Below are 12,540 nucleotides of genomic sequence, written 5' to 3' on the forward strand. Positions count from 1 at the left end.
CAAAAATGGATGATGAAGACAGAAGAAGAGGAGTTTGTGTCAGAGGAGGGAGAGGAGTTTGTGTCAGAGGAGGCAGAGGAGTTCGTGTCAGAGGAGGCAGAGGAGCGGGCCGAGGAGGGAGAGGAGCAGGTCAAGGAGGCAGAGGAGCGGGCCGAGGAGGGAGAGGAGCAGGTCAAGGAGGGAGAGGAGCGGGCCGAGGAGGGAGAGGAGCAGGTCAAGGAGGGAGAGGAGCGGGCCGAGGAGGGAGAGGAGCAGGTCAAGGAGGGAGAGGAGCGGGCCGAGGAGTGGGCCAAGGAGGGCGAGAAGCAGTCCAAAGAGGAGCAGGCCAAGGAGCGAGAGGAGAAGGAGGGCAAGCAAGACAACGCATTTTCATTACAGATGAAATGAGAGCAACAGTCATTGACCACGTCATTGTCCACGGCATGACAATGACCGAAGCGGGACAACGAGTCCAACCAAACCTCAGCAGATTCTCAGTGGGCACCATTATTCGGGCCTTCAGAGAACACAACAGGTACTGTATGTAGTAGTTTTTTAGTCACTACACTAGATATTCACAGTATACAGTAGTATAGTGGAGTGCACCTACATACAGACAAGTGCAATCATGGTTACAGTAAAAGTGTGTACTGCAAGGACCATTTCTGACCAAATGACTATGTTTGTTTCTCTAGAGTTGAAAGATTGCCATTTGCAGGTGGGAGGGCTTCCAGATTCACACCAGCCCAAGAGGTCCTCATTGTGGATATGGTTCGGGAGAACAATGTGATCAGACTACGGGAGATACGGGAGAGGATCATTGGTGACAATTTGAACTTTCCGACCATTGACAATGTCAGCCTGACAACCATAGACAGAGTCCTCAAGCGCCAGAGAGTAAGAATGAAGCAGGCCTATAGGGTACCCTTTGAGCGCAACTCTGGAAGAATAAAACACCTCCGTCACCAGTATGTGCAAGTAAGTACAGTACAATCCATGGCCTACAGTACTTTACATACAATACTATACTGTCGTAATGTAATGTGCTCTATTGACTGTCTTTCTGAACACCTGAAAACGCTATTTGTTTCCACAGAGGATGTTCCAGTTGGAGTCCATGGCCAGACCCCATGAATTTATATTTGTGGATGAGGCTGGCTTCAACCTCACAAAAAGGAGGAGGAGAGGCCGTAACATCATAGGACAGAGAGCTATCGTTGATGTGCCCGGCCAACGTGGAGGAAACATCAATCTCTGCGCTGCCATGAGTTCTAGAGGGCTTCTCCACCAGCATGCTGAACTTGGTGCCTACAACACTGAGCGTCTCCTCACCTTCCTAGGAGAGCTCAGAGATGTTTTGCATGACAATGACCACCTGAATGCTCGGCCAGCAGATCACCACGACCAGCAGATTCCTGGGCCAGCTGATCTTCCCATATACGTCATCCTCTGGGACAATGTTAGCTTCCATCGCAGCATCCAGGTCAGAGAGTGGTTTAACATCAATCAGCAATTCATTAATGTGTGTCTGCCACCCTACTCTCCGTTCCTAAACCCAATAGAGGAGTTCTTCTCAGCATGGCGGTGGAAGGTCTATGACCGCCAACCTTACACTAGAGAGAACCTTCTCAGGGCTATGGACCTGGCCTGTGATGATGTGGCTGTGGAGGCGTTCCAAGGCTGGGTGCGGCATGCCAGGGCATTCTTCCCACGTTGTTTGGCTATGGACAATATTGCCTGTGACGTTGATGAGGTCCTGTGGCCCGACCCAGCCCGACGACGTGATGCCTCTCCATGATTTCGGTGTCAACATACAACATACTGTGTCAATTTTCAACGTACTGTAATAAAAGAAATCGCACCCTGAACATTGTGTTCTCAATTGTTACTGTACAGTATCTATTGTGTGTAATGGATCCTCCATGGAGTTTAGTACTCATTTTTGCATTGAGTTGTGATATTACTGCATTTTCTGCATTATGTAACTATTCCCATGAAATGCACAAATCTATAGAAAATGCCCAAAACATATTTGAGAATAAATAAGGGTTGCTCAAATGCATCCTGGCAGTTGTGAAACTGTAAAAAGAACAGTCTCACACTGTGAAAATTGTGCTTTCAATTTTTTTGGTAATGTGGTTAATGATGCTCAGTAGTGTTTACATTTTTGCAGGCCTTGAGTGGTATTTTGGTGTCAGAGTTTGCTTTTGAGCATATGAGCAACTGTTTTGGTGTGATGGGTTTGCTTTTGAGCATATGAGCAACTGTTTTGGTGTGATGGGTTTGCTTTTGAGCATATGAGCAACTGTTTTGGTGTGATGGGTTGGTTTTGAAAAGAAACTGTGAGGTTTAGTGTACGTAGCTTTAGAAAAGTGTTTTGTGTTTAGAGTTTTGTGAAAAGTGAGGGCAGTATCGTGAAATGTGTTTAAGCAATAGAGAAAAACTGTATGTTGGGTTGGTAATATGTTTATAAGGCTGAAGAATATTTCCACACACGTCTACACTGAGTAAAACATATTAGATTTGAAAATTTATGAATATGTAATTGCAATTCTGTCAAGTGATTCCTGTAAATGTTGCACACACAAACTTCTGGTGATCTAATAACAATATAATAATCAGGTATAACTTTAAGAAAACATTCACTTTTTTCTTATATATTTAATTTGAAACTGTAGATCACAATACATTTACACTAGCACTGTTTGGTCAGCTTTAAATGAACCTGGTCTGCTTCCAAAGGAAGTATGGCTTGTTTGGTTTGGTGAGTGATCGTGTGTTTGTTTATGCTGTGCGCAGCAGAGGCGAGAAATAAAGCAATGGTTGTTATGTAACCAGAGCTTTTCAAGGAACCTGTATCTTGTTTTGTCTTGTTTTGGTGCCAGCCAAGAAAGTAGTCCTAGTAGTGTCCTAGATCTCCCCTGGGGCCTCCCCCGTGTGCAATGTGCATGTAAATGCTCTTCATGGAGGCATCCTAACCAGATGTCATCACTCCCCCCATAATAAAGTACATTATACAACCTTTACAATCAGTAGACATCATGCAAAAGCTGTAATTTGGTTAAAATATCTTAATTACCAGCATACACCGACTTTATTTAATAAAAGATTATATATTTCAAATAAAGCATTTTACAGGGATGGTAAATGCAACTGTGGATTCAGATCTCCAGATTTTATTAATACTTGACGATGTCCCCAGTTGGTGGGTATAACACACTCAAGCCACGTCAAAAGCTATCTATAACATGTCTTTAGGCCCTTTTCATGTTAAATGGACCCTTTTCTTAATTTATCCATACTTTACTTGCACATTTGAAAACTGCAGCTGTTAAGTAAATTAGGTTATGTGCTTGTCTGAAATAAATGAGATCCTGGACAGTTGTTGTATTTGGTAAATGGTCTGTACTTATAAAGCGCTTTTACCCAAAGCGTTTTACATCTACGTCATATTCACCCATTCATGCCGGAAGCTGCCATGCAAGGCAACCACGAACCATAAGGAGCAATTACGGGTTCAGTGTCTTACTCAGGGACACCTCAACATGAAGTGGGCGGGGAATCGAACCAGCAACCCTTGGGCTACAGGATGACCACTCTACCCACTGAGCCATGCCGCGCCTTTTGACTGTTCAAATCGTCAAGGAAAGAAGACACGCAGTCAGGTAATAAATTTTCACCTGTTACAATATGTATATATATTTTTTTCCGTTTCTTCAAATCAGCCTCTAAGAGGCCGCTATAAGAAATTTTACTTGAATTTGATTTGTGCTGATCAGTTAATGCAAAAAGCCTTTTGCCCTCCAGAAGTGGTTTTTCATAGGCACGTCTGAAAGAAGGCATGACATGCTGGATTTAGGGTCAGCACACAGTCTATAGGTCAGAGTCAAGGTTGCATCACAGATGATCATTATATACACATGCGTAGGCTACAATTTCAATAACCTTTGAGAAATTACGCAAAAAAAAAAGAAAAAAAAAGGCAAAGTTTTATTGAAGTGACATTGGAATCTAAAAACTATTTAAAAAGCATATATTTCATGAACTGGACTTAAATTTTTCAGTAGTTGCTTGTGTATAAGTGATTAAATGATGCACTGGTGGGGTTTTAACGCAGTGCAGTCCAGTTTGATTAATAAATTAAAGTAAAGCAGGGTTTGATGAGGGGGTCTATAAAGACCTGTATAACCAAGCTTAAATCATGTTTTTATAGTAATAGTTCAAGATTTGATCTGGTTTTTTCAACTGTCCTTGTAGGTAAATGTAATTTAAGGTGAGATTGCACTCAGGATAAAATGGGGATGTATTTAGACTCTGGCACTCAGGTCACAGTCTGAAGTGGTCCAGGACACATCTGTCTGCTTCTCTCTGACCTGAGCAGAACCATTTCTGGATGTCCACTCTGGAACCACTCACTGATCTGATGTGACTCCATGCAAGCAACAAAATTATTACCAAGGTATTTTCTCACTCTTTCAGTTCCTCCAAAAATCACTTTGGTCAAAAGGCAGCACAGAAACTAACCTCAAGCTTGTCTTTTGTTAATTTCTTCAAACCAAAGCAGATATAAGCACAATTCTAAAGCTTTGGATTTGCCCTGGAAGTCCTCAAAACATCTCAGTTTGCTGTTTCTGTGTATGACTGCTGTCTGGTGCTGAGTAGACAGCGGGTTATAGTGTGGATGTATATCAGATACATAGGCATACGGATGATGAAATAAGTACCAGCATTATCTAAATTCATAAATAATAATGTTTGTTTTTTTCTGCACAAAAAAACTAAATGTGCTTTTATGATAAGGATACTTGACATGTGTATACACTGCAGGTTTTAAAGTGTATAGCCTATGTTTTGGTGTGTTTGTTGTGCTAATTGCTTGCTGGTTGCTTCACATTATCAGTTATTTGACTGCAATGCTTCCTTTAACGATGTGTCTGCCAGCAAGCAAATCATTTTCTAACCTATTCCTTTAATTTGATCTGGCAAACACTTTTACCCAATAATTTGGTATTCTGCTTCAGGTTGAGCCAAGGAAAGACAAAGATGTTTTCTCCTTTTATCATGGTTTTCATGTTTCTTTAGATGCTAAAATGTTCAACCAGTGAGACTGTATCCACTCATATACAGTATGATCTCACAGGTCATTTACTCATGAAGTCAAAAGCTACCTGTAATTACTTCAAAGAATATGTGCCCTCTAGTGGTCATGAGAGCAAATGCATTAAACTGTTAAACATATTAAAACATGAAGAAATGCAGTTTCAGTTTAAGGTTTTACACAAATCACAATTCATGAAATGTGTAAAACCAACCTGAAATGTAAAACTGCAAGGTTCAAGAATATCTAATCTAATCTAATCTAATCTAATCTAATATAATATAATATAATCTAAAGATTAATTACAAGATGTGTGTGTATGATGTTCTAAATTAAAATAAGGGAAGACAGCATGGCCTTTCTTTATAAAACCTTTTGTTTTATAACAGCATCTTTGACTGTGTTTTGTGCATCTCCATCAACATGGTGGATATGTCTGCAAGGCAATGTGAAGAGGATGATAAAGGGAACAGATACAGGTAACTTAGGCCATAAGTTATAATACATGTGTACGTTAGTAACAGAAGGCCTTTTCAAAGTTGAGGAAATTGATGACGTGAAGCACATGTTATGATAATTTTTATTTACAAGAGAAGGACATAGAAAAATGAACAAAACAAGGATTTCATATAATTTATCTAAAAAACTTGCAAACTGCTAAGCGTATCCCAGAGATTACTATAATTTATATTCAAAATATGAGTTGTTTATATTCTTCACAATATTCTGTTAAGAGGAAAAATTATTTTTATTATACTTTATTAAACTTTGCTCACTGAAGCTTTAACAAATATGGAAGGTCAAGCTGTCATCAATCTTGTCACTCTTGTTTTTCATTATATCAAAAGAGACAATATCACATTTTGTTAAAAAGAAACACTTCCCTACATTGATCTAGTTGCTATGGAGATGGTTTATAAACATTGCACCTGTCTCCAGTCAGATGAGAGTCACAGGTCAAGGTGTACTGGACTTCAAAGCCACCTCTCTTAGCTGGACAGGTGAATCTGTGTGTCCCCCGGGTCAAGTACTTCACACATCCTCCAAGGAGGTCATCATACTTCAAGTCCTCATCCCAAACCTCAACCTTCAAACCCAGATGTGTGTCCACCTTCATGGGAACAAATAAACAAACTAGAATTAAGTTTATTACGGTGTTATCATTTAACTGTTGAACTGATTTTTTAAAAGCAGGAATAAAAGAATCAGTGGGGCTAGTTCATAAGTTTTAAAACATGTGTTTTACACAGTGCCTAAAATATAGTCTTTATCTGATTTCATCTTACTTTTAAAGACATAATGAAATATATCTAATCTTTATTTAGATCTTTATCATTTTACAAAGGGAATACTTTAGTTTGCACAAAACAGAAAGTGTTCAACTGTATTCTGTCTGCTTACCAACATGATAAACAGTTACCCATTATGTTGTGTGTAAACTTAGTGAATGTAGTTAAACAGAGATTTTGGAGCAAATCATAACTAACTGCTTCCTTCAAGTATTAGTTTCTAATCTTACATGATACACATTTTGCTGGACACAAAGTACCAATCAAGACTTTTTTTATTATAATTATTAGTATTAGTAGTTACAGTTGTCATTGTCATAGCAGTAGCCTGTTATAAAGTGTTGAGCAATAGTTTTGAGTCATTTCTCCCATTTCTTAATATTTTGCATCAAAGGAGCCGGGCTTTCTCGTAATAGTGGTCTTCAGCAAAATTTCTGCTGTTTATCTTCAGACATTGTCTGCTTTTTTCCCAGTTAATTTATTCTGACTTATGAGTTATTCTAGCATATGAAAAGCACCTAACTCAAGTGGTGAATCATTGTTGTGTCTTCACATAAAAGGCAACTTTGCAAAGAGCCATTTTTAAATGGCAGCTTGTTATAAAAACATAGAATTTGTTCCCAATTTGTTAGTTGCATCTCTGAAAAACACCATAGATAACACACACTGATAGGCATAAAATGAGATTTGTATACCAAAAAAATATTAGAAAATCAAGATTATTTTTCTCATTGCTCTCTTGGGCAGATCTGTAATGAGAAGATTTACTGACCTTGCCCAAATCATAATAAGCATTCCACCAGGGATGGTTTGATCGGATCATATGAGTCCGGCGATAGATGGAACCATACCACATCTTTGCATAGCTGTGAATAGAAAAATAAAATAGAAGAGGAGTAACAGATTAATTAAAATTGCTTTATCGCTAATATCTCTGACCCTTCCTCGACCAACCTCTCGGTCTTGCCAGTTAGATCTCCCTTCAGATCCCAGGCTCGGATGATGGTCACCTTCAATGTTCCCCTCGAAGCCTTCATAGGACAGCAGTTGTAAGCCACATTAGGAATGTATGCTTCACACTTGGGTTCCTCAGCTGAACTCTTCATTGCGTTGTCCTCCAAATACTTCTCAATGGCAGCCTTCATCCCTGCCTTCTGTGTTATATTTGGCATAAGCTCATGCATTGGCCGAAGGGAGTACGAAACAACATCAGGATGATCCTTCAGGGTGGTCAACCAATCCAAGTAGCCCAGAGAGTCATTACGGGTAATTGAAAACTCCCCTAACCAACCACTGCCTCCTGAGATCTGTGTGTAGTGTTCATGGAGACTAGAGCTGTACATAGTAGAGAAATCCTGGTTCTGTAGAACCTTGTGACAAGATTCTCGAACACTGGATAGTTTCAACTTCCCCAGGCCTACTGAGATGCCCAGTGATAAACAGGAGTGGACCTGGATGACAGAAGCAATGAAATGTAGCATTTACTGATGGATAGTGACATGCAATTGTTTAGATTTTTGTAAGTAGTTACAACAATAAAGAATGGAAGTTGAATGTAAAGTGCCAATTATAACGTCTCACTTCTGATAGCTTTTGCAATCTTTATTCACTTTGTTGCTCACATTCAAATACAGATGTGACCAGATGTGCTTCAAATTTACATGCCACTGCATTTGTTTTATATATTAAGTAACTTTAGCTGCTGAGATCAGTGCTCATGACAGCTGACTGAAAAGTGGGGGTTCAGTGTTTCTATGACAGTCTGCTGCAAGTAGGAAACCAACAACTACCTTCACAATGCACTATTCCACCATCTATTGCTGTTCATTTGTAAACAAAAACAAAAATGGCTTCTTTTTTGTTTTTTTATAAACTGGTGTCTTTGTTTTAGGCAAGTGTGCTTCATGTACCTCATTTGAGGAGAGCCCATTCAGTGTGGACAAACAGGTCCGTGTAGCTGTCACTCGCCGCAGTCGTCCCCCAAGATGAACCTAAAATTAATTTCATGGTTGTTAAATAAAAAGTTGTTGTTTTTTTTTTTAATTCATTAATGAATTAAATAAATAAAAAGTATGAATTTCAACCTGTCGTATGTAGTGTGTGCCATAGGTGTGTATGAGCTCATTGTACTGCGAGCTGGTGGAAAAATTGTAGTGTGTTGGCAGTCTGGCTACATCCTTAGTGAACTCTGAGCTCAGGGGTGGTCTGGTTGATACACGGTAACTAAACACAAAAAGACTAATTAGCATGTTATTTTAAGGGACATGAGGTTTGCAAAGTAAACTGAAACATCTAAACTTTATGTGATGAAGTAGAAGCACTCCTGGCCCACCTATAATGGCTGCAGGTGACCCTGTGTGTGCTGAAGGTGTGTCGATCCTCTCTGGTCCTTTGTGAAGAAAATTGGTACGCACTGGAGCGTGTTCCTCCCACATCCAGCCCTACAGACACATACTTATCTAAATCCAGACCAACCTGATCAAATACAGGAAAAATAAAAACTCACGTTAGATATTTCAGCTTGGCTATTTTATAACAGTATTATACATCATAGATGATGAAATCATCATATTCTTTACAGTTCTACATAGTAAATATCACTCTGAACTATCACTATGGTGCTCGACTTTTTGTCAACCCTTAAGAGCAGGGCTAGTTAATCTGGTCCCACTGGAGCCGCAGTCCTGCAGGTTTTTATTGTTTCCTTATGTAGCATATGTACTTCTGCACAATGACTCATTACTGTGAGTCAGGTGTGTTGGAGCAGGGAAACAATGAAAACCTGCAGGCCTCATGGGATGGATTTGAATAGCCCTGTTATAGAGTTTTAGAAGATTCCAGTTGATGTCAGAACTGCCATGTGCTTGCACCAAGTGCTTTTGCTTATGAAGAATGAGTAGAACCTAAGAACCAAACCTTTGCCTTCACAGATGCTGTTTTTTGTGTTTGAATCTTGCAAACACACCTGGTTTTTACATGCAGGGATTTTGAAAAGGTCACAAATTTAATTTGAACATGTAAAAGCAACCATTTAAATCCTCTATAACCACTTTTGTGTCAGTTACTGTAAATCCCTTTTGTTTGCTTACTAAAAACCGTTCCACACACATTTCTAGTGGAAATCAATCAATCCTTAATCTTTAAATAAAGCAGTGTTCCCACACACACCCTACTGTAGTAATACTAATTAAAAATATAAAAATACTAGATTATTTGATCCTCAGATTAACTCTTTACACTAAAAGTTCACACACTTTTGTCAACAGGTTTGTAATATTCAACCAAACAAACACACAAATCTACAAGTGTAATATATTTGTGAATAATATCTACAAACCTTTATCTTCATTTTAATAATTAGATATGTTTTCATTATATAATTGGTTCCCCATTTTCTTAACAATATACATGCAATTTTATGACAACATGTTGTAAATATAACTCGGTGTTTATAAAACTTGCATATGAAATTAACTTCTTTTAAAAATGTGCATCAGTCAAGAAGGTCGGACTCTTACCTTCCAGTCATTGCTGTCCTGTGAGGTATAAGTGTTCATCAGTGAGCTGTAGATACAATTTAAAGGAAAGACTCATTAATGTATTTACTTTTAATTTAAAACCTCTGCCTCTTATTGCTTGAATTTACAACTGACAACAAAAACCAAACTATTTACTGTTAGATCTTTAACTGAAATGATCCTGGGATAAAGAAGACAGTAGTTTAAATAACCACAGTTTATTTGAATGTTTATGAAAGTTTATTTTGTTGAGAAGAAACTTACTACTTAGCTGAACATCTTGAGATGTTTAAGAAAACAACTTTTAATCCACTTATGTGCCAAATGATGTCATAAAATACTGAGCATGAATATCAAAGAGTGAGTTTGTGATTATACCTCACCTAACGGAGGTGTGTGAACTGCTGTAGATATCAGCACTGCAACGGCTGAATGCACGCCAGTCCATCACGGAAACTGGCACCTGAAAAAGAACTCCATCATTTAATAACTTCTTTCTTTCTTTCTTTCTTTCTTTCTTTCTTTCTTTCTTTCTTTCTTTCTTATTACCTTCTGCAGCCTGTTGCCTTGAAGAGGATTGGAGCAGAGGATACAGGTGCCATTTGGGGTCAGGTAGGTCTTCACATCAATCACATATGCTCCTTTTCGCTGCAGAGTGACCACATCAAAGCCCTCCCCCACCAGATTGTGTCCTGGTACAAAGGAAGCAGATTCACACTCACTGTCCCTCCCAGTTCGACAGGAGAGAACAGGGGACAGAAAGAGGATGAGGAGGAGAAGGGCTGGAGTTAAACAGGAGTCCATCGCTGGAATCATGGGCACTAAAATACTTAAGACAAAGACATAGAGAAGGAAAAATAATCATTATTTCAATAGCTGAAAAAACAGGTATTATTCCATTTACCAGTATATATTTAATTTATCATGTTTCAGCCTGACTGTAAACACAAACAAGCACACAATGTATAGGTCCAGGAGTTAAATTAGTTGTCAACAAGTACACTGACATCTCATGTTTCAGTAGAGTTTAATCCACATTTAAAAATGAACATCTACAGAAAACAAGAAGGTTTTCAATTGACGGCCAGAAATGGGCGAACGGTGAACAACACTTGAAGTACACTTTGTTAGAAGTTGTTTGTTAGAACTTGGTAACCAAGTCAACAATAGGTACTACAACGTTTATCATCTCATGAGCAGAATGATGAAACATGTGCACAGACACTGGTTTCTCAGTGATTTTACTTGTGTGAACTAACTAACTCTGCAAACATAAAACCTGTCTGTTTTAAAACAGGTGACTGCATTGTAGTTTTATGGCTATTTGTACAACAAGCAATAAACATGTCTCACCTTACTTCCTGCACAGTACATGTGTTGTTGTTTTGTATGTTATTGTGCTAGACATAAGAAGTATAAAACCATACACTACTGATCATAAGTGATCATAATTGGGATAGTTGGCAGTAATGTATATAAAAATAAATTGTGATGCAAGAAAATGAGCAGATTCTGATTTCACTTTGTTTCCAACCAGACAGCAGCTGAAAAATAACTTAATCATGAGGTTTTATTAAATTGAATTTGCAGTTAAAAATGAACACAGTTTGCTGGAAAACTATGGATCTTAATCAGATGCACCTGCTTGGTTTAGAAAGCATCATTTAAACAGACTACTATCAGTGCAACCTGGGAGCTTTGAAAAATATTATCTAGCTCTGAGACAAGCTAAAGAGTTCAACAAATGTCTGATATTAACAAATCCACAAAATTTTACTAATCAACTTTCTGTAAAATTACAAACCCAGAAGAATCTGAAGTCTTTTCAGGTTCTTTCCCACTTTGATAAATCCTAAATGATGCTCGCTGTCTACTACATCAGGCAGCATTTCTTCCTAAATAAACCATCCCTCCTTTCATTAAGGATCTAAAAAGAGTTTGTACCTGCTCCAAATGTTGAATGAGGTTGCTGCTGCTGTGCCTCTCCCAGTAGTTGGAATTGAACTGAAAAGTGTGAAGACCAAATGGGACTGGATCAAAAACAAACTGGGGATCACAGCTCGTGAGGGTTTAAATCTGAAGCTAGAAGGGCGGTATAAAATAGATCACCAAGGCCTACTATATCCGGGTATAAGGAAATGGCCTTGGAATAAATGAAAGTCTTGTGGAAGCTTTGTACTTGATAAGAACTGATAAGCATAGTTTTGAACAAAGGTGAACATTATTTCTTTGTTTTGTTTTTCTTTTTATCTCATCCGTAATCAGCAACTCAGTTGCCAAGACAGAATTTCATTACATGTGAAATTCACATTGTAACATTTATCATATATATATATGTATATATATATATATGCTTTTTTTAATCAGTTAAAACTAAGAAAATGGACCCTGTGCACCAACAAACAGTTACTTGAAAATCATCTTACTGCACACTGAAATGTACAGTAGTGGTCAATAGTTTGGACACACTTTCCCATTAAATCTATTAGAAAGTGTGTCCAATTTTCTTGACTATGGCAATCTAATGGCTATGCAAACTCCACCATCATCAGTAGTGGAGCTTATCCACATTTGAAGGACATGAACAAGTTTGCTGTCAGATTATCATTTCAGAAACTCCTAACAAGCTTTTGCAAGTCTCTAGGATTTTGGACCA

The 12,540-nt window shown here is 38.4% G+C and overlaps 2 protein-coding genes across 3 annotated transcripts; one reads left to right on the forward strand and one right to left on the reverse strand.

Annotated features, from left to right (window-relative positions):
• Nucleotides 1-248: 248 nt before the first annotated feature.
• Nucleotides 249-2,190, forward strand: LOC121638600. Its single transcript, XM_041983467.1, has 3 exons — nt 249-514; nt 675-957; nt 1,076-2,190. Exons 1-3 carry the CDS (start codon nt 384-386, stop codon nt 1,775-1,777), a joined length of 1,116 nt encoding a protein of 371 aa, XP_041839401.1. The 5' UTR covers nt 249-383; the 3' UTR covers nt 1,778-2,190.
• A 3,548-nt stretch (nt 2,191-5,738) lies between these two features.
• On the reverse strand, nt 5,739-12,191 carry LOC121638596 (perforin-1-like). 2 transcript variants are annotated; one of them, XM_041983463.1, is made up of 10 exons: nt 11,829-12,191; nt 10,434-10,713; nt 10,268-10,347; nt 9,885-9,930; nt 8,699-8,841; nt 8,451-8,589; nt 8,277-8,357; nt 7,321-7,817; nt 7,139-7,232; nt 5,739-6,188 (listed from the first exon to the last, which is right to left on the reverse strand). In XM_041983463.1, exons 2-10 carry the CDS (start codon nt 10,698-10,700, stop codon nt 5,979-5,981), a joined length of 1,557 nt encoding a protein of 518 aa, XP_041839397.1. In that variant the 5' UTR covers nt 10,701-10,713; nt 11,829-12,191; the 3' UTR covers nt 5,739-5,978. The 2 variants fall into 2 exon arrangements, with proteins under 2 accessions (XP_041839397.1, XP_041839398.1); XM_041983464.1 differs by having other exon boundaries at nt 10,434-10,705; nt 11,829-11,833.
• Between the last annotated feature and the right edge of the window lie 349 nt (nt 12,192-12,540).

Source organism: Melanotaenia boesemani, chromosome 4 (assembly GCF_017639745.1).
Source record: "Melanotaenia boesemani isolate fMelBoe1 chromosome 4, fMelBoe1.pri, whole genome shotgun sequence".
NCBI lineage: Eukaryota > Metazoa > Chordata > Actinopteri > Atheriniformes > Melanotaeniidae > Melanotaenia > Melanotaenia boesemani.

Excerpts from the sequence above, each read along its gene's own strand:
- LOC121638596 (XM_041983463.1), bottom strand. The coding sequence starts at position 10,700 with ATGATTCCAGCGATGGACTCCTGTTTAACTCCAGCCCTTCTCCTCCTC. Across the intron at positions 8,358-8,450 it reads GCACACACTACATACGACAG|GTTCATCTTGGGGGACGACT; the intron begins GTTGAAATTCAT and ends AATTAATTTTAG. Across the intron at positions 7,233-7,320 it reads CTAACTGGCAAGACCGAGAG|CTATGCAAAGATGTGGTATG; the intron begins GTTGGTCGAGGA and ends TTCTATTCACAG.
- LOC121638600 (XM_041983467.1), top strand. The coding sequence starts at position 384 with ATGAGAGCAACAGTCATTGACCACGTCATTGTCCACGGCATGACAATG. Across the intron at positions 515-674 it reads GCCTTCAGAGAACACAACAG|AGTTGAAAGATTGCCATTTG; the intron begins GTACTGTATGTA and ends TTGTTTCTCTAG. Across the intron at positions 958-1,075 it reads TCCGTCACCAGTATGTGCAA|AGGATGTTCCAGTTGGAGTC; the intron begins GTAAGTACAGTA and ends TTGTTTCCACAG.